Raw genomic sequence first — 20877 nt, 5'->3', positions numbered from 1 at the left:
TTTGCATGTTTCAAAACCAGGCCTCTATAATTCCCCGTGACAGCGATGAGTCAATAGCTGGTCACCTCTAGGGAGTACCACCGCCGTCAACGGGTAGATATCCAACTAAACATTTCGCATCAATCCTACTGTTGTGCTTGTTCATGTACAGTGCCAGCCTGACCTCACTTCGTAAGACTTATCACAGCCACCCCATCCGACACTTGACCGTGGCCTTTGGAACAACCTGCACATTTCGTCATGCCAGGAAACACGTGACCAGAAGTCTACGAAGACTTCGTCGTCTGCTGTTTTCACACAGCACGCTTCATAACAAACACAAAGCGGGTGGTTTTACACGCTTGCCACCGATATCCTGCACTATATCGACCCACTGCAGCTCATTCGCTCGCTCGGCGGAGGTGCCCTCTGTTAGCACTTGAACGCCAGCAAAAAACTCTAAATCAGCAGCTGAAGAGGTACTGTATACTATGACTCCACTCTTTATGTCATCAGCATTGTTCACAGAGGCCGAAACTCCTGGACTATCAGCAATGTCTCACGAAAACACTGACTATCACCAAGAGGAGTTATTCACGTGGTGGAGATCTGCTCTTCTTCTTGTAATTATACTCTGCGTTGGTGCAAAGTTCGTAGCGGCGAGAAACAGGGCTGTGTGTTTCTACTTCAAATATGCGAGCCTATTTCTCAGCTATATTGTATTTGGTGTGCTCTTCATTCCCGTGTTGGCCCTGAAACCTGGAAGTCCAAAGAACGCATGGTAAGTAAAAACACACCTTCACTTTTATTTTCGCCGGTTTCCACGACCAGCATAGTACACCATTCGTAGTGCCACCATCACAACTATTACTATCACTGTAAAATGTTATCCAACAGAGCTAAGACATCTCTATAGCGAAGTGATCACTTTCACTCATCACCAACTTGTCATCCCTCCTCTATTACAAAACTAAAGGGGACAGGCACTATGACCCAACATTTACCACCAGATTAGCAGCTATTAAGACATTACCACGGCTACCATAACCACTATTACCACTTTCGTTACAACCAGGGAGGTGGGAATTTATAGTCGTCACCACGATCATTACCACCACTGAGCCACACAGCGATAAATTATCAATGGTGACACAGAACCATCGCACCTGCCACCACCTCCGCAACAAGAGTATAGTCGTTTTTATCGCCACGATTACCACACGAGCCCTAACATAATCACCACATAACACCATGACACCTTCTCCGAAGAACACAAACATCTAGGTGTTCACGCTATCATCATGACGTAAGCAGTCGAGGCTTTGTTTTGAGATCATATTTTGCGCTAGCGACAATTGGTTCAATGAGATAGCTGCATGCTAAGCCAAACATAGATACTACACACAAACATAACCCCAACTTTAATCCTAGTCCTCACATGAAACTAAACGTGAAACCCTATCACAATCCTAACCCAAAGTCCTTGGAGAAAATGAGACGAAAAAATTGTCCAAGGAGCAAAATGTGATGCCACCGGAAAATAAAGAAATGTTCCAGAGGCCGCATTACAGTTATGCGTAACGGGAGTTCGGAGTTGTTTTTGTTTGCTTTGTTTATTCTTTATCCCACGAAGTAAATAGGCAGTGATATATATATAAGTCGGTACAAAACGTAGTAATGCAATGCAATGCAGTCAATTTAGGTGTTACGTGATACATCTGAGAAAGAAAAAGATTGGGTAGTACTTCTTGGCAATGATATCCATCAAACTGAAACTAAAGCGGAATAAATTAATGGATGGGAAGAGAGAGCACGGCGCATAATTAGCTTCTCAAATGAATGAAACCCCTTTATTGTTATGTAAACACGACCGCCGCGTTTGCTCCATAGTGGGTCACTTCCGGCAACATGCCCTGTATACGTGATGACTTCGAAGCGTGTACACTCTCTTCACAATACAGTGTGCTATAAAACAGTGCTAAAATCGAATGTCAGGATAAGTGATGTGGATCACGCACACGCTCTTCCATCATAGGCACCGAATACATGAATTGAATGATATCGCAAACCTGGATCTTACAAGATGTCCGCTTTCGAAAATCAAAGGCGGCTTTGCCTTATACACGTCTTTCCTTTGAAAATGATTACAAGGGAAAAACAACCTCGTCCTGCAGCTACATGTTCTGTTGTTTATCTTCCTTTCCACCGAACACGATCTATTGGTAACTCGTGTACCGATACACTTATAATTTATGCTTGTCGATTTTATTTTGAATTCAAGTAGTTCCCACCTCCCTGATTCGAGTGGTTCAACCTGTGGATACTCATTACATGTACTTCGTAATTGCTCAAGATTAGTTAAAATTTGCCTGATGTCGCGACTGCTTTCATACAAGGAACACATAACGTCCAAAGGCGTATACCGCGCCATAACGATTTGCTCAAGTCACACATACTAATTAGAGAGTCATATCAGCGGGTGTTTGACCGACGTCGCATTTTGCTAGGAGATCCTTATCGATATTTAGTCTTATTACAGGGGTTCAGAGGTAATTATTCCGGATATCAGTGGGCGATAAAGTTTGTTCCTTGTGACCAGATCTGGGGATCAGATACAATGTCAGAGGCTGTGAGAGAGGGAGAACTCCACGAATCTGAACATGATGATTCAATGATCTGCAGAAATGCTGCATAGTAATGATGTAATCAAATAAGGGGAAATGTCCAACAAAAAGGGTTGTTCTTCTGTACATTATTTCAAAGATCCATTTGTGACGAAATGTTCCATGAAATTTGGCACACAGAGTAACGAAATGTACTCTCGAGAATAATTTTGCAACTGCAGGTAATACATAACAATGCCGAGATAAGTTCATGCTACATTGACAATCTATATACTGTCTGTGTATATTCATATTTGATTCATGAGAAGTGCACTGTACGTTTACGCAGCTTGGAAGCTGTCGCCCTCTTATTCATATCGTTTGGGGATTGACATGGAGCGTATAAAATGATGGTCATTGGTTTAAACTAAGGAGGTATATAAAGTATACCTCCCAAGTGGTTAAAAACAAACTAAAGCACATAATTGCAAAAACTTGCAAAAAGAAAATACTCTGGAAGAGAAACAGAGAAGTAGATGGGAATAAATGACATAGGATGACGATACAAATAAAAACCTACAATAATATCACAATACGCTTTGACCTATAATTATTTTGAAATATGATCCATAATTATTCGGTATTCGGCCACTCGATAATTGTGTCAAAGATTTGCAATCTATAATATTCTTAATTTAGTATATTTTTTGTTTAATTTTTACGATTTGTGACACAGGAAAAAGACACCTTCCGTCCTTAATTGGGGCTCTTTTCGAAGAACAAGCATTATCAAGTGTTTCCAAGGTTTCGCAGAGATAAGGCCACCGTCTAGACATGTCCAAAGATTACTATTATTTGAGTTAACCATTGTATAGTCTGTTTCATTGCAAGGACCGCTCTATTCATGTACGCCTACTTCTATCGCGAGCGACAGAGTGCGCGGACAATTTGGTCTGGAATATGAAAAGGAAAAAACAACTAACAAAACACACGAAAAAACAAACAAACTGGAAAAAGAGCATCCCAATCGTTCACGTTATTACCCTTCTGCAATGCAATGAGTTATTTAGTGAGTAACTGCATATGACAAGTATGACATCCTCCCTCGCGGATGGGGACGTACAGCGAGGTTTTAAAACTCCCAGCTTGTGTCACGACCGCTGCACATACATAAGTAAACACATTTGCTGAATTCATATGCGATATCATGTACGGTACAAACAAAATGAGCGGTCACAGGATTCCTGACTCTCACATCCTACCTAAAATAATGGTATATTACGGACAAAATCTTAATTTCTCGTGATTTCCGATTATTGTGTCAAACATATATTATTTTGCGAACTTTACGTATAATCGTGATGACTGTAATCAAGCCAATTTTTCAATGTTTACGCTGTGCAGTATCATGGGCCTGAAGTGTCAGTGATTCGAAACGCGCTGAATAATGGACTAGTATATGGCTCTTTGATCTGGCAACGGATACGTCTTGTGATCTGCTGATGAATGATTGTTTACAGTGTTGAAATGGTGTTTGGCAGGTTACCATTCCTGAAATCACCTTTCAAGGGTTTTTTAAAGGTATTATTTACCATTTGCAGATGAAACAAAACCCAGCTTTAGTGTGCTTCAAACTAGATAAAAAAATGCGAGATATGGATAGAATCAACCAATGTAAAAATGTTAATCAGTATAATCAATGTTAAGTATCGTTAAATATGCAAAAATGTAAACAAGAGTTTGAATAAAATTGTTTCTAAAACAAAACGTCTACAGCTATGGTTTATTGAGAAAAATAGTGCTATACCCTTATAATTTAGGCTTTATTGCGAAAACTTTTATCATGGCAGGATGTTTTAACTACGTGTTTTTTTTTTAATCATTGCTCCCAATGATACACAGTGCCTTTAAGTTGAATACATAATCCCGATGTCCAAAAATCCACTATAAGACCATCACCTCGCCACTTATCGTTCTAGCAATTGGAACCCTATACAGAAAACATATCTAACATCTGTCCCATCCTTTAACCACGCGTATGCTATACGATTGGAAAGCGTACTACACTGCAACATCAGTAGGCACTTCATGAATATATCGTATTAACATAAATTATGCGTACTAGTAATGGAATTGCTCCTGGCAGCCAGAATCATGCCTTATAATAGTCTTTAAGAGTCTTGCCCGACACAGCAATAAAATACATGCAAATTGCATCATTATCATAAACGCAGCGAGTTGGTAAATATGAATGAATATATATAGTATGTTCTTCGAAGGAACGCTATCCATACATGCAATATAGCCATATGGTATGTATTATCAAAATTATTATCTGGCTACTTCAGGGGACAAGACACTCTGCGTGAACCTGACCCAAAAGGTGTTACAACGCAGACAAATGGCGGTCAGTTACAAGTTTTCCGAGAGAGCTTCACGGCAGGCGATGAAAATGTTGCGCGAAGGGTTTCCCCATCATTTGCTCCGTTGCCATGGAGACTAAGATCCGAAATGCACCCAGCGACTGCCTCATGTACGATTAGCCAGCGTTGGAATAACATCACTGCTAGTACACTGTAATGATTGATACATTGTACTAACATCTGGTGTATAGATACATGTATACACATACTCGTGAATGGGTACTTCATTAACAGCATTTTTGTTGGTCATTTATATTTCTCGATATTAAAAATGTTTAATGGCAATGATTTCCCCGATGGGAGACAGTTTGGTGGTCTATTATTATGAATACGCAAGAATAAAATAGCCGTTAGCGCAATCGTTATAAAAAGGGAACTGACACCAGTGTTATTGTTAAGTCATTATGAGAACTTTAATGTGATATCACCACTGCTGCTCTTCTTCCCAAGTCCACGTTGATGCATGGAACACAACACACGGATTGCATCTTCATACGACACTACAGACGGCTGTCATTGTGAAGTCACGTGGGACACATAAGACACAAAAGTAGTCTGACGTTACCCGTATAGGGTTTCAAAGGGAGACTCCCCTCTTTTATGTCCATTTCACACAAGTCTCCCGTTGACTTGCACGAAAACTCTACAGAGAAGACATTGATCTAAATATCAAAATTGAATTTCGCTTTTAAAATGCAAAACAAAGCCAAATATTATCGACGTCCATTGAGTATACTGTTGACACGGCATACAAACATTACAGTTATAATATTCTCAAATCAAGGAGAAGAAACATACATAAAAACGTTGTAAATCTACAATTTTATTTGTTTTCAGCATATTTTTAAAGTGTGTATAACGACGGGATTCAATCACAGTAAACGTGATATATTCGAGGATCATCTTTTTCTCGGCTGTCTACAATATACACTACCGAGATAGGTCCTAAACAGTTATATTGCCACTGATTGCAGGTGGCTGATCAAATATGGAAAATATCTGCAACTCCCGCTGTTCGGGATCGGCGTCAAGAGAAAGGGATGCCCCTACCCAGACGGGCCGTGTGTGATTGTGTGCAACCACCAGAGCGCCTTAGATAGTGTCGGTAAGCTTTGGCTTTCGTTTGTTTTGTTTTGTGTTTGAAGCGTCTATAATTTATTACAAAGTGACTCAAGATCAGAAGTGTCTCGCATGAAGAGGAAATAAATTCAATTCAATTCAATTCAATTCAACACGGCAATTTTGTGAAGAGAGGCATCCAATTTTACGTTAATTCAGATTTGAGAGCTTTACGTTGCGTGTTAGTCTGTTGAGCCAAGACAAAGAGAACGACCGTACATGTACAATGTACTATAAATCTGCTCATTATTATGATTCCCATCATTATCCATGCTGCCCTCCTCTTCAATAAACTTGCGGTAAAAAAGTTACCATGACAATGACTAAATGTATAACCCGGCTGATCGGTTAATTGTTGCCATCAATTTCAAGTCAATTGCAATCCTGATGACTTGGGTCCCCTGAGTGAGATCTCGAGATAGCACTGAACTAACCAGTTTGTTCTTTCTTTATATCTCTCTCGCTTGTTTCCATTTTCACATCTTCCGATGTCTAAAGTTATGATGCACGAGGAGATCTGGCCGGGAGACTGCGTTGTGATCATGAAGAACACGATGAAATACGCAGGACCCTTTGGGCTTTGCCTCGTTCTGGCGGGAACGATATTCGTGAACCGGAAGAACTCCGCCAGCGCCAAGGAGATGATGCGCAGCGCGGCAGATGCGATACAAGAAAACAAGGTACGTTGTTCATATCTTCTGCGCCCATCAAAATGCACTTGAAGTCAACGCGGGCATCTCCATGACTATAAGATTTGGTCGAAGTAGATAATATACAAGGCATTAAAGGGGCGGGACAGTTATGAAGTATCGACCCATCGAGAAAATACAAGAAACAAGGGGAAACGCCTTTCCAGAACAAAATTAATTTTGTACCCCGAAAGATGCAAGAGTGTCATTTAGGGGAAAGAGAATAGAAGGGCTATTCGGTTCACGTTTTTTTTTTTTTTTTAAGTTAGACGCTCACGTTTTCTAAAGTTCGACGACCGACTTTTTGACTGTCCATAAATCTGTCTTGAGATGGTCATTTCTGTTTGACCAACAGTATCGAGTGTGGATCTTCCCGGAAGGCACCAGGAAGCTGTCCAGCAAGGGAAAACTTGAGGAACATTTCTTGCCATTTAAGAAGGGGGCCTTTAATTTGGCCGTCATGGCACAGGTAAGCCGCGCCCACAACAAGCCTCACTTCAAACCCACGCGGAAATACATACGAGTTGTCGAATTAACAGTTGGCACAACTGGCAGCTTACAAAAATAAATGAATAAATAAATAAATAGATAATTACAAATAAATACGTACAACAACAAAAAAATCGGAGATTGATCCATGACTGCAAATGTTGACCATCAGAATCTTTAGCGGATCCACAACCAGATAACAATGAAAGTAAATGATGCTGGAGGCTGCTTTCTCTCGCTTGTCTTATAAGTGGCTATAGAGGACCTGGTGCACGTCATTCAAAAGAATGTCGACCCTGATCTAACTAGATACTCGAAAGCTACTTTATTATAGTCACGTATGTGTTGTACTTGAGTGTCATTCCCCCAAAGCCTTGATAATGCATAGGTATGCCTACTGCAGCGTTCTATAATACACTCGAGTTCGCGGGAGAGATAACTGCGCGGCTGTATGTCCATGCATTATTATGGGCGATGAATCTGACTATTGGAAGATATGCTGTTCGCAGACATGTTATTTGCGATCTCATTTGTTTGTTTTATATATTTGTTTCTCGTTTGAATTGATACGAGTGGGATAATTCATATAAACATATTGAGGTGAATAGATAGCATGCGAAAAAATTGATCAAGTACGGTGAGTTCTCGTATATAATTATATACTCGCCCAAAATAGCGTGCTTAGCAAACATAATTATGACAACCTTTGTAATATGAACAAGCAGAAACACAAGATAAACGAAGAGCCAAATCTTAAAATATCCCCGAAAACAATGAAATTCACATTGAAGGTAAACGTACACCAAAAGTTCGCGAGATACGACATCAAAGCAACAAGTGAGAATCGATGAGCATGATACAGCATGCAGCGTAAGGAAAGAAGTCGACAGGAGCAAAGCCATGTACAATTAACACAGATCAATTAAAAAAAGACTGTTGAAAACCCATTTGTTCCAAAAGTAAAACTTTCTTATTGCTCTGACTTGTTCCACTGCCAACGATCTGACAAGTTAAAAGTCACTGTTTGTTTTGTTTTTCTTTCTCTATTTGTTTAGTAAATATTGTTGATTTCTTGTATTTTGTTGTAATTGATGAAGCGCTTTGAGTCTATACAGAGAAGACACTAATTTATATTGGTTATTATTCTTATTATTATTCTTATTACGGGTATAATATCTATATAATGTATACAAGTATACTATAGTTACAAGTACGACAAAAGATATTCACAGAACACATGAACGTTTTGTTTGTGCGTGAGACAGGACAGCAAGTATCTATGAGGATGATACCCCACACCATGAAACATATCCGGACGGAAAGAAGAACACCACGCTATGTATCTCATAACATCTTCTTTCAAGAATGGAACCATTATATCGCCATCATTGACACAATATCTCTGACATCTAATGGCAAAATATCACACCACTCTCGTCTCCTATCCTAGATTCTTCAGAATAGCTGCACCAGGTACATATCGCACAGCATGGCACAGTTACAGTATTATGATACGCTGCACTGCTTGTATACAGAGAAACAATTGTATATTGCACATCACAGTATATTTTCACAGCGCAGAAAGATTGATATTATGTTCCACTGCGCGATGCAAGAGCTCCCAGTGTCACTCATGATATTACGAACACAAAATATAAAAACAAAACAAAACAAAGTAAAAGATGGGTCCTTATTTGGAAACGTTGAATTTTTAACTTTAAGAGATAAATTCAACAATTTGGGCGTTGCAAATGCAAATGCATGATCTCCCAGCGCTATTCTTTTCTTTTTTTAAAGATATAATTGGATTCGCAGTGTGTATAGTTCATTTGGGAGCAACGTATCACAATAATGTTATGCTCATAAGATCTAGCAGATTTGCAATATATATCGGGGTTTACTTCTGAGTTTTTATGCATTTTTTAGACGCTCAACAAAACTAGTCTTATAACACAAAGAATATCATCTGTATCAAGAACTTTTACCTCTGCAAGCTATAAAAAAAGTATCTATCGTAAACGCTCTGGGCCCTGCAGCATTCAACTTTAAGGTTCACATCAATTACAAGTCGAAAGAATTAACGCAATATAGGTATCCAATCAACAGCCTTTAGTCAAGACTGATGAGGACTTTTAAAACATTACTATCCAACAAAAATTCCAGACCCAAATCTCGACATACGAGTACGCCGAACACAGCACACTACTACATTCCCATCACAATACTTGCACAGACTCTTTTCTTAAGTCTTTTATATGCGGGGTTAATAAATAAATAAATAAATAAATAAATAAATAATAATAATAATAATAATAATAATAATGATAATGATAATAATAATAATAATAATAATAATGATAATAATAATAATAATAATAATGTCTTATTTACCCAGTAGTACCAGCCGATTTAAGCGTTGATATTCTGAAATTACAGAAACTATATAGACGGACACATCATCCCTTTCAAGGCTCCAGTTTTGTGAAGAATGTTAAAAGGAATGTTGAACTCTAAATGTGTTAGCATGTTCAAGTAAACCCAGTGATGGGTACAACACATGGTCCCCTCGTTTTTCCTGTGTCAGGACGAGTCTGTTGCACAAACTCTCCCAATTCCTGAACAGATGCACGATTGGAGATTACTCGTAATTCCAATAAATCTGTCTATTGTGTTGTAATAATTGTGGCACCTGCCTTACTCGACAAATTTAGGGTTAAGAATAGTTGCTGTCGCCGTTAAAAGTTATTTTGGCGTATACGATTAGTGCGCCGAATATTGACGCCATCTTTACGTGCGGGTTTCGGTATCTTTTGGTTCGTTCTCGTTGTACTTTCCATGAGGGCTCTCAGGTTCGACGTCAGTGAAACGTTCCTCCCACCTGATTTTTTATTTTTTTTTCTGGGGTTACACTTTCTGGACAAAGATGATGTGTTTGTGCCTATTAATGAATTAAGTGATTTTATTAATCACAGTTTTACAATGTGCAACATCTTTGATCTCACGTGTAGGTTCCTATAGTGCCGGTGGTATTTTCTTCGCAAGAAAAATTCTTCAGCGTCCAAAGGCATATTTTCGAACCAGGTAGGTGTTCTCCAAACCCCCAAATAATCTCATAAAACCTTGATATTATGTGTGTACAAGTATGTACAAAAGGCTTCTAGATTTTCAAGTCAACTCCCTACTTGTTAGGCATATCAGGCGATATAAACTTATATGAGGTCACTCCCAGGCGGATGGAAAATCTTATCATGACGACTTCAAACTCATGCATACACCTTGAAACTTACGACTTGAAACTAGACCAGATAACAAAACTGTAAAAACAAACAAACAAACACTCCAAAACAAAATTAATGTGCTGATTGTCAATGGAGGCAGCGTGTGTCATAAGTGAGCTTGAATGAACAGATTGGTTACAACTTTTAAACTTTTGTTCAAATGAGCTAAAAAGTGGTACTCAAGGCGGGGAAGCAAATATTGAAAACATACATTTTTGAGCATGACGGGGTGATTATTTCAGTATGATTTGGCTAAATTTAGAATTTAAGCTGACTACATAATTGTGATTTTCTAATCAGCATAACATGAAAAGATAGCACTAAGCAAGAGAGTTCATCGTTGGAAACTCCCATCAACTTTCTCTATCATTTTTTTTTTTTTGTTGCTTGCTTTTGTACTGTATTCACTAATAGTAATATGAAAATTACAGTGTATATCACGATATCACTCTTTCCATTCGCCACACACAACTCGCCCCATAAACACACATAGCAAATCACAAGGCAAGTGCCAAAATGGGTCTCGCCCATTCGCATAGCAGAAATCAATGTTTTTTGTAATTCCCGGAAGTTTATTGACCCCGCTCTATGACCTTGTGTTGACCTTCAACTCCCCAAGGGACATTTACCAGCCAAGTTTGGTCACAAACGGACATATGGATCAAAAGTTATGAGCCATAATCGAAACGTGCCGTAAAAGCTTAACATTGGGCCCTAAAGTTCCTTGACCCCTGCCTGTGACCTTTGACCTTGAGAGGGCCTTCATGTTTGGTAAAATGTGTAACTTTGTATTACAGATGTACCACTATTCCCTCCAAGTTTGATTGAAGTGGAAGTCCTCAGTAGAGTTATTCAAGTTTTTGTAGTGTTACGGACGGACCACGGACGGACAGATGCCACAGGCGATCCCTTACATGTAGTCTCGCCTCACCTCCGGTGGGCTCGACAAAAACCAATGATATCATAAATGTACATAAATACAACACACATACGTCATGCACTCACATTTTCATGGTTCATATGCATACATGTATGGAGATAATATCATTATTTGCATGTGAAATTTCATACTCCATACATACAATAATTCATCATCTTATGTTTTCCATTGTTTCAAGCATAGAAATATGAGTTTTGTAATCATAATGTTTTCTTACAATGTCAGTCCCTTACTACTGTACCCACTGTCCTTTATGCACCACACTACTGTATCTTTGACTTCAATAGTAACTGAAAGTGTAGCTGTAATTACTTCATTTTTGTTGTTTTTATCATACAGGTGAAACCACTGCAACCATTCTTCCAGCAGTATCCACAGAGGGTATGACGCTTGAAGATGTGCCACGACTCACAGATGAAGTGCGAACTAAAATGCTAGAGGCTTTTACAAGCCACTAGAGATGTCAAAGCTATACCAAGCAACAGATACCAATGTAATGTACCGGGTACTTGAAAGTGAAGCAATGTTTTTTCATATTTTTTCCACTTTGTATCTGGAATTCAGTGAAAACACATATTTTCAATGGAAGGTAAATTTGATTTTTTTTTTCAAATAGAAGCTAAGTATTATATTTAAGTACAAATCACATAATTTCAAAGTCATGAAATTGTTGATCAGTTGCATCATACTTTCAATGTAAGATAAACTTGATTTTTACAAAAAGTATGAAATTCCCTGCCCTGGTGATACTATAGTAGAGCTAATACAGTCTGGTTGTTGGTTAGCATTTTCATTATATTAATTATTATTACAATCAAGTTACTCTTACCCATGTCTTAAAATTACAAATGAAGCCTTGAGTGGATTTGCATGACTGGAATACCAAAAGTTTCCTTTCTAGATTGGGCAGAGAAAACAAAGTTTGGAAGCCCTGCAGCAATATTGAGATTGAATGACTGATGAACTACTCATGAAAACGACTAAAGGTGAAATCAATAAGCAGTAGTTTCCCATACAATGCATACTGAATTCTGATACCTAGAAGAGTACCCAAACTTAACATCAATGACAAAATTGATAAGTAGAAGAGAAATGGTAACGTTTCTAAATGTAAAATGGAACCTCATTATGAAGAGGTCACTAACTCGTGAAAATGAGTGGTTGTCAGTAAATTAAGAATAATCTTCTGAAGAAAAGAGTGTACCTTTCTGGAATATTTTTCATATTACACAACTGAATGAATTGCCAATCAAACATAAATTCACACTGTACAATCCATTCACACATGCAGTGCACTACATTGATCACTGTGGCCAGGGAGGTGCCTCCCTGCTGTGGCCAATCCAGCAACTCACAAGAATTAATCCAGATAAAACATCTATGATGCATTTTTCACCTTGATGAAAAAGAAAAAAAAAATGAATAAGGTACCTGGAATAAACTGATATATCAGTATTTGATACCACTTATACATACCATATAATTGAATATTGAAATTGTCAGAAAGTTGCTAAATGATATAAAAGGGCCACTATGTCACACTACACTATCATTTTTGGTCTCATCGACAATTGCTTAATACAGTGGACTCCCATTATAACAAAGTCCTCGGGACTGGCAGTTTTCTTTTGTTATACTAAAATTTCATTGTAACTGAACAAATAAACAATAAAAAAGATAGAGCCGATAATGGTGCGGCTTGGATTTTTATTTCGTTGTAACTGGAATTTTGTTATAATCGTGTTCGTTATAACAGGAGGGCACTGTACTACCAGGGAGGTGGAGGGGCTTCCACCTCCCTGGTACTACATTTCTCTGGGCAATGTCCAATCAGTAGTGAGTGAAAGAAATAGTACAGTTTCAATTGAGATGGGGCTTCAGGTTTCTAATGTTTTGATATTTCTGGAGATAATGAGATATTTCTGGAGATGAGAAATCTCTCATGAAATATGAAAGAGCATATCATTCTAAGATGAACTACAAGTTTATTTGATGAAAATTGGTTTTGAAATGGCAGAGATATCTAAAATAACACAATCCTAATAAATTGTGGGACCCACCTATTATTAGGATTGTTTTGTTTCATTTTGTTTTTTTTTTATATATCTCAGCCATTTCAAATGCAATTTTCCTTCAATACATTTTGAAGAATTGATTTTCTAAAGTGGTCCCTAAGTATCTTGCAAAAAATAAAAGCTGAATCCTCACCTCAACCAATACTATTACCACCCTTTGAGTGTGCAGCCATGAAAGGCATGTGTGTATGGTAAATTGCATACATATGTTTGTTTGTTTGTTTGTGTGTGTGTGTGTGTGTGTGTGTGGAAGGGAGAGGTGCAAATTTGTGAAGGAAGACTTACTGTGAGATGCTTGTTGATTTGTCCTGGTGGTGGCATTTTCTGCTTTGTCTGTGTTGTCTTGGCTCCTGAGGAAAAATTGTTGTAACTGAATAAAAACTACAGTTCAATAGATCAATCGTACAGTGCAAAGTGCACCTAACTCCAACTTCAACCAGTAAAACAAGATGCAAACAGTACACACACACATGCTTTACAGCTAGATATGATCACAATCCACATGAAGCAAGTGACAAGTCTCATTATTTATAAAACAGTACATGTGCATTTTCTCCTCAAGTCTAAAACTGACTTTGAGTAAATGCGCTAGCACGAATTGACTGAATATGTGACAATGACTGAAACCACTAAATTAAGAAGGGAGATAAATCAGCATAATTTTAACAGTGGTACCGGTGGCAAAAAAAAATTACACATGTACATTGTATTACAAAACATATTCCAGTTTATTACGAGAAAAACAGCTTTTCTTAGGGACCTACATGTTCAAGACGCAGTAGCTACTAGCTGCGTACTAGCAAGGGGATTCATGCGTGACAGTATATGATTCATTCGCTGTCAACTGGGGTACTTAAAAACCTTGAAGAGTACTGGTCAGTGAATATATAAGCAGGGCTCAACACTAATGGTGGCCCGGTGGCCCAGGGCCACCAAAGAAAAACGCACGTCGGGCCACCAAAATTTCAGAAATGAAGAATTTGGTGACCTGCTTGGGCCACAAAAAAGGTCGGATGTTTGCCTTTGGGCCACCAACAATAAAAGTGAGTTTGGAGCCCTGATATAAGCATATGCTCGTCAGTATTACAGTCAACTCTAGTTGAGATTGTTCAGCTGTCCCCAACTTGTTACATAGGGATTCTCGAAATATAATTAGTCTATATCTGAGCCACGCCAGTCTTCCCTCACCATTGTATTCCAACGCTACCAGGCCAGTACTGTGTTATCTACTCTCAGTCATTCTTCATAAAGTCTTTCATCTTGCAGTTCCGTTTTTCAATTTCCTATACAAAATAAAAGTTTTCACAAGTCTGTACTCTGCTCTGACTCCCTCTGTACCTTGAAGAGGTGTAGATTATAGAATAACAAGACCGTACCGTTGGTATTCAAGTACATTTTGATACAGTTCAGTGTCCATATAAAGTCCATTTAGTGAACAAATACATTTATAGAGACTAAAAATACTATACTTTAATACTGTAAAAGTGGATATTTTTGCGTGACTAACTTTTCGCGCTTGGCCCGGCCGGTAAGGGTTTTGCGTGTTTTTAATTCAACACATTGACTACAGGAACACATGGCATGCAAAAATATTCACATGCTTTTATTTTCGCGCTGGCTTCTGGTTGGGTGAAATGCGAGAAAATTTCAACACCGCGAAAATTTTCACTTTCACAGTACTCAAAAGTACACAGTCCTCATAATCCATTATCAATCGATGTGGTTTGGATGTGGCACTGCACTGGCCACTGCCCCTAATTTTCAATGTCAATCAATCGACATTATTATTTCACACACATGCACACACACACAAAAAAGGCAACACACACATACACAGCAGCGACGTAAACCTATAAAATGTCACGAAAAGCACATTACCTCCTTATGATTAATCACTCATCACCTAATCGAAGGCTTGACTGCAGACTCAACACACATACGTGCAGCAGTGCGCACATATTCTAGTGGAACGACAATCATGCATACATTTGAACGAATGGGACTATGGGGCAGCCACTGTAATTGACTAATGCATACCCGAGCCCGGCCTTCGATTACGGCAGTACACACCACGAATTCAATCGATGAAATTTAGTTACAGTAACAACTCACTCACCTAGTTAAAAATGCGTGGGGGCTGACTTCATTTAAACTTCAGGCCAATGATTATTGCGCTCCAGCGATACTCCAATGTCACTACAAGTTTGGTCCAGTAGCAAGCTGTACGTACACACGTCCCCACGCCACACACGTAAACACGTGTAGTTCTGTGCTAGTCTGCCTTCCGGACTGTGCTCTACAAGTAGAATATACTGTACAGTACTATAGTATAAACTCTCGGTGTGCATAAATTTGTCCTCCTAATTTAAAGGACAAGTCCACCTTCATATACATTAGGATTGAGAGAATGCAGCAATATTAGTAGAACACATCAGTGAAAGTTTGAGGAAAATCGGACAATCCGTTAAAAAGTTATGATATTTTGAGTATCTGTGCAGTCATTGCTGGATGAGAAGACTACTACAGTGTATGATGTCACGTGCATACAACTACATAAGGAAAATAAAAAGAGAATTTTACAAAACTTTACTTTTTGAATAAAATGCACATTTCTTCGACTTGCTACTGACATATGTTAAGGATTATATTATTCCCTCTGCCTCCTGAAAGAGAGAAGTCGAGAGTTCTTTTCTTATGCGAGAAAAATGGAAATATGTTGAATTTTCTTTATTCTTTCTTTATATCGTTGTACTCATGTGACATCACAAGCTTACTTAGTCTTCTCATCCAGGCGTGACTGAGCAGAAACTTCGAAAATTCATAACTTTTGAACGGATTGTCCGATTTTCCTCAAACTCTCACTGATGTGTTCTACTAATATTGCTGCATTCATTCAACCCACATGTCTATGAAGGTGAACTTATCCTTTAATATCTGACTCTGTGGCATGTTTCACTTTGGTACATGTAATCATGTCTCGCAGAAAATCACAGAAACTCAATTCAGGGAAGACAAAAACAAAAACAAAAACAAAAACAAAAACAGAAGAACACACCGATGCAGGTATATATTTTTTCACTGTCATAATATTTTTCATATTTATTTCTTACTTAGGTAAAACAACTCATAGTATCATGTGTCACTAATAAACATATAATAATCAATTAAGGGCTAGGTTTTCATATCTTGGTAACAAAAACTGGGGAAAAAATAGCACTGCCTATCATCTACTTGAAGACAAATATCTACATCGCTAAGCTACAATATTGACTCTCCCTCAATACTGGCACAGACAGATTTCAATGGGATTGTGAAAATAGTCCAGGCGATTTCATCAGTTCCAGACAAATCAAACTAAATGGCAGTCAGCGCAATACATATGGTTGGTTCACTGTTTGCTGAAGGGGGCAAAATTATCACCATATGACACATATTATTTCATCATGAATGGCACAATTCAAAAGATGTCCAAAACAGTCATGAATACACACATTAATTTAATCAAACCTGGGTCAACGAAATAAAGAAAATACCGGAGGTACATCATTACTTTATTGATAGCCATTACATTAGCTGCCCTGTTTATTTTTCTATCAAATGAAACCAGTCTTCTTGGTATTGTTGGTATTGCTCAGTGGATATATATCTCAAAAGAATATCACCACAGACTGTGTACAGGGATATATAATGATCTTTTATTCTTACTGTTTTGACTCCCATGAGCTGCTTCGCCCCCTATGGGGATCAAATTTTCTAACCACTTAAATAACACATGGATTTTGTGATCACTGCTCCTAGAATAGGCTGATGAGGAAAATCCGACAGAGCTGCCACTTTAAAGAAACTGGAGTTGTGAAACGATTACTGATGGACCTCACATAAATATTGTCCACCTCGCTGTATCAATTCATACATGACAAGATACTTTGTTGCATCAACTTATAATATATCTATGGTATACAACTGACATGAGAAAGAACTCTAACCAATCTTGGAATGTCGAACACTTAAATAAGAGAGAGTCCTGTGAGACTATCATCTCAAAAACAGACAATTTCAACCTCAAAAACCCACAATTTAGTTTGCATTTCCTGAACTTCCAAGTAAAACCAAATTGAACAAATGTTTTAGAGACAACCATCTGAAATATCAATCTTTTTTTAAAGACATTCAACATCATCCTGTTTCCGTAAAGTGAAGAAACTTAAAATTCATAACCTGTGTTTCTATTATGATTCAACTAATACACATATCACAAGTTAACAAAAAAAAAATCACCTCACTCGATAAAGAAGGTTCAATATTTTTTTTTTGATTTTTGTCTAGTAACAATGAATTGAAAGGGTACTGTACAATCATCAAATCAGACACTAAATGATAATAAACAGTATTCTTAACATCTGTCACTAATATAGCTAATACAAAAACTCTACACTGTTATTCCATGGGTCTTAATTATCACATAATGATTAGAGTGGTAATCAAAATTACATTGTAATATATATATGTACATACACACTTACGTTCACTAAATGCCTTTTTGTCAATCTACAGCGCATCACAACAAAGCCAATTTTATTGCACGTTTATCATGGAAATCACAATTAAATAAGTAGCTTATGCACAATTATAGCATACAATGCAGCTATATCTACATGTCACTAATTCTGAAAGAAATGCATAGAGTAGATAAGAGTCTTTATATACAGGTCTCTGTTTTATCACAGCACATGTTGTACATAAGTTAATAGCAAACATGAGAGTTCTATAGTTAACAGTAAAGCACTAAGTCTATCAATATTCTATCACTTTGTATACTTACTGTTTCATTTTTTTTTTTGTCTTTACTTGAGTCTGCTTGGTTTATTTTCACAGGAAGCAATTACTGCATTGAAACATTAACATCAGTTTCAAAACCACAGAAACCATTCAAAAAGTGTGTGTTCCAACTCACACTAAAGTTATGGAATTTGAAATCTTCGAGAGGATTGTAGTACAGTACATGTTGTATGAAGATTTGCAAAGTAACAGTCACGAAAAGGGTAGTTTGATGTAAAATGTTAGCCATTCCGGTACAGATGTCTACGGTGTAATCCCACTCTCTATGACAAGTAAACAAAAGACCGCACTTTGCTGACAAATTTTATGGGGGGGGGGGGGGAGGAGATGTAGATTTACACTTCCTCTGTTACATGGAATGAGAAAAATGCAGCAACAAACATTAATTGCTGGAATCACCATAGCAACATAAACAAAGACATCCTCTCTTTCTCCAACATTTCCACACCCACATGGCTACAAAAAGTGAAAGTGAAACAAGAACATGATCTACCGACTTTGCATCCCCCTACAGCCTCTTGCCCCTCTTCTTAACACCCCCTTGCAATGGCTGCTGTCCCCAGTTGTGACATTAGGGAGCTTTAGATTTGCGGCACTGACATTTCAGAAGAGTGCGTTGGACATTCTCCTCTCTACCTGCATTGTGCTGAAAGGTAGCTGTAGATTACGCAAAGACGCAACCTATAAAAAAAATAAAATGGCACCCCCATATGCTCGCTGTATAAAGTAGCTCTCTGTGTCGTGAATTGAGCGGACGTAAAAATAGCCCAGAACGTGACGTGAAAACTCAGATGACGCAAGCTATAGATTGAGTTTGATGAGGGATTTTGCAAATGCTCAGAACATGTTTTTTTTTTCCCCCTCTGAATGTCTCCATTGCTAAAACATCTGCACATGACCTTTGTACATGAGAAATGCAAAGCAAAGGAGAAGGGTGGCTGCATTTTGCTCAGATGGAAGAGGCAGGGTTAATCAACAGCTTCTATTTCGGACAACACTACTTGGCAAAGCCAGAATTGGCTGAACAATCCATACAAATTCCTCTGTGACTCGAAAAGGTAGTTTATTACTCTCCAAATCAGTGTTCTTGGGCTTCTGTAAACCACTGTAGGTGTGTAAATGGCTTTTCAAGTGTCCCACAACTTGCGCTGATGGTCCTGTACTTGTTCTATACCCTGAAATATACTTAGTATCTATTCATTCATCACAAAGTTGTTCTCAACTCTATAGACTTCTCTACATCATGTTTCTAACTTTTGATGTAATTCAACATGTATACTTACACACGCACACACACACTCGGATTTATCACACTCACTGTATAGATAAACAGGTATTTTATTTACAATAGTCTGCAATTACTGTTGAAAGTAAGGAATTTGAAAGGTCTGCTGCTAAGAGATTGAAACATCCTTTTTTAAAAGGAAAGTAATAGGTTGACCCAACTGCTCAATGCGAAAAAAGATTGTGAAGAGAAATGTTCATTTTAACAGTCTTGAAATAAATACTATACATGTAAAATCCATTCTCACTGATTGAAATCGTCATCTATAGTGGGTCTGAAACTGGGAGACTAGTTTTAACCTAGCTCTCTGGCGTGAGATGCCACACAGAACAGTTGCCATGGAAATGGGAGAACAATCCAAGAATTAATTGTTAACAATGTAAAGTTGATTGACTTATACAGACATTCAGAGAGAGAGAGAGAGAGAGAGAAAGAGAAGCAAGAGATATTGAAAAGTGGCACTGTCTATGACATCATGCTATCCAGCTGAGTTGGATTTGTATGTATTGTCATTTCATACATCAGCATTCGTGGCAAAGTACTTTTTACTTTGTGTGTGCCAGTGGCAATAGTGCTAAGGGCTTCAGTGAAATGTGTATCATGATGATGAACACGGCCATTGATGATGCATAAACACACATAGCTTTCATGAACTCATATTTGGCCTGTTTTTGTCTGTTTCTTTGGTTACACAAAATGGCAAACAAAGCGATAACAGTCCTTTTTTCTCTAGTCATCTAGGTAGAATTTTGAATTCATGTTTAAACTCTTTCATTTTATGTGTATTTTTTGTTGTTTTTCTTGCCACTACTTGACAATTCTCCCATCTCTACCGTTTCATTAGCTTTTGAATGCTCTACTCGGATTTCTCCTGAACACGAATACAGAACTTGTGGCACATATGAACAAACTGTAGGCAGTTCTTGTTTAGGCAAGGAAAAAACACAACCTTCACAAAATCTTTCTATTATTCATATAAATCGTATGGGCACATATTTTTCTGGCAAGCTCCAAACTTATCTCAACAAAACAATAACAGAAAGAGTGGGCGACAGAGAGGAAGACAGACAGACAGACAGACAGACAGACAGATAGACAGAAAGAAAGATAGACAGATAGACAGACAGATAGATACATAGATCGATAGATAGATAGATA

At 38.0% G+C, this 20877-nt stretch overlaps 1 protein-coding gene and 1 long non-coding RNA gene across 2 annotated transcripts in view; one reads left to right on the top strand and one right to left on the bottom strand.

Moving 5' to 3' along the window:
* Positions 1-15769, bottom strand: part of LOC139714482 (uncharacterized) — a 34912-nt gene extending 19143 nt beyond the window's left edge. The window contains exons 1-2 of the long non-coding RNA XR_011709703.1: positions 15712-15769; positions 13881-13945 (exon numbers count right to left, since the gene is read on the bottom strand). This is a non-coding gene — a long non-coding RNA (uncharacterized lncRNA). The remainder of the gene's footprint in view (positions 1-13880; positions 13946-15711) is intronic.
* On the top strand, positions 534-11978 carry LOC139714484 (1-acyl-sn-glycerol-3-phosphate acyltransferase alpha-like). Its single transcript, XM_071626188.1, has 6 exons — positions 534-760; positions 5980-6110; positions 6623-6804; positions 7169-7282; positions 10311-10383; positions 11860-11978. Exons 1-6 carry the CDS (start codon positions 534-536, stop codon positions 11976-11978), a joined length of 846 nt encoding a protein of 281 aa, XP_071482289.1.
* Positions 15770-20877: the final 5108 nt, after the last annotated feature.

The sequence above is a fragment of the Diadema antillarum genome, unplaced genomic scaffold (genome assembly GCF_040938485.1).
Source record: "Diadema antillarum isolate AM-2024a unplaced genomic scaffold, OU_Dant_1.0 seq00002293_RagTag, whole genome shotgun sequence".
In the NCBI taxonomy this organism is placed as follows: Eukaryota; Metazoa; Echinodermata; class Echinoidea; order Diadematoida; family Diadematidae; genus Diadema; species Diadema antillarum.
This window is presented reverse-complemented; position numbering and strand designations above follow the sequence as displayed.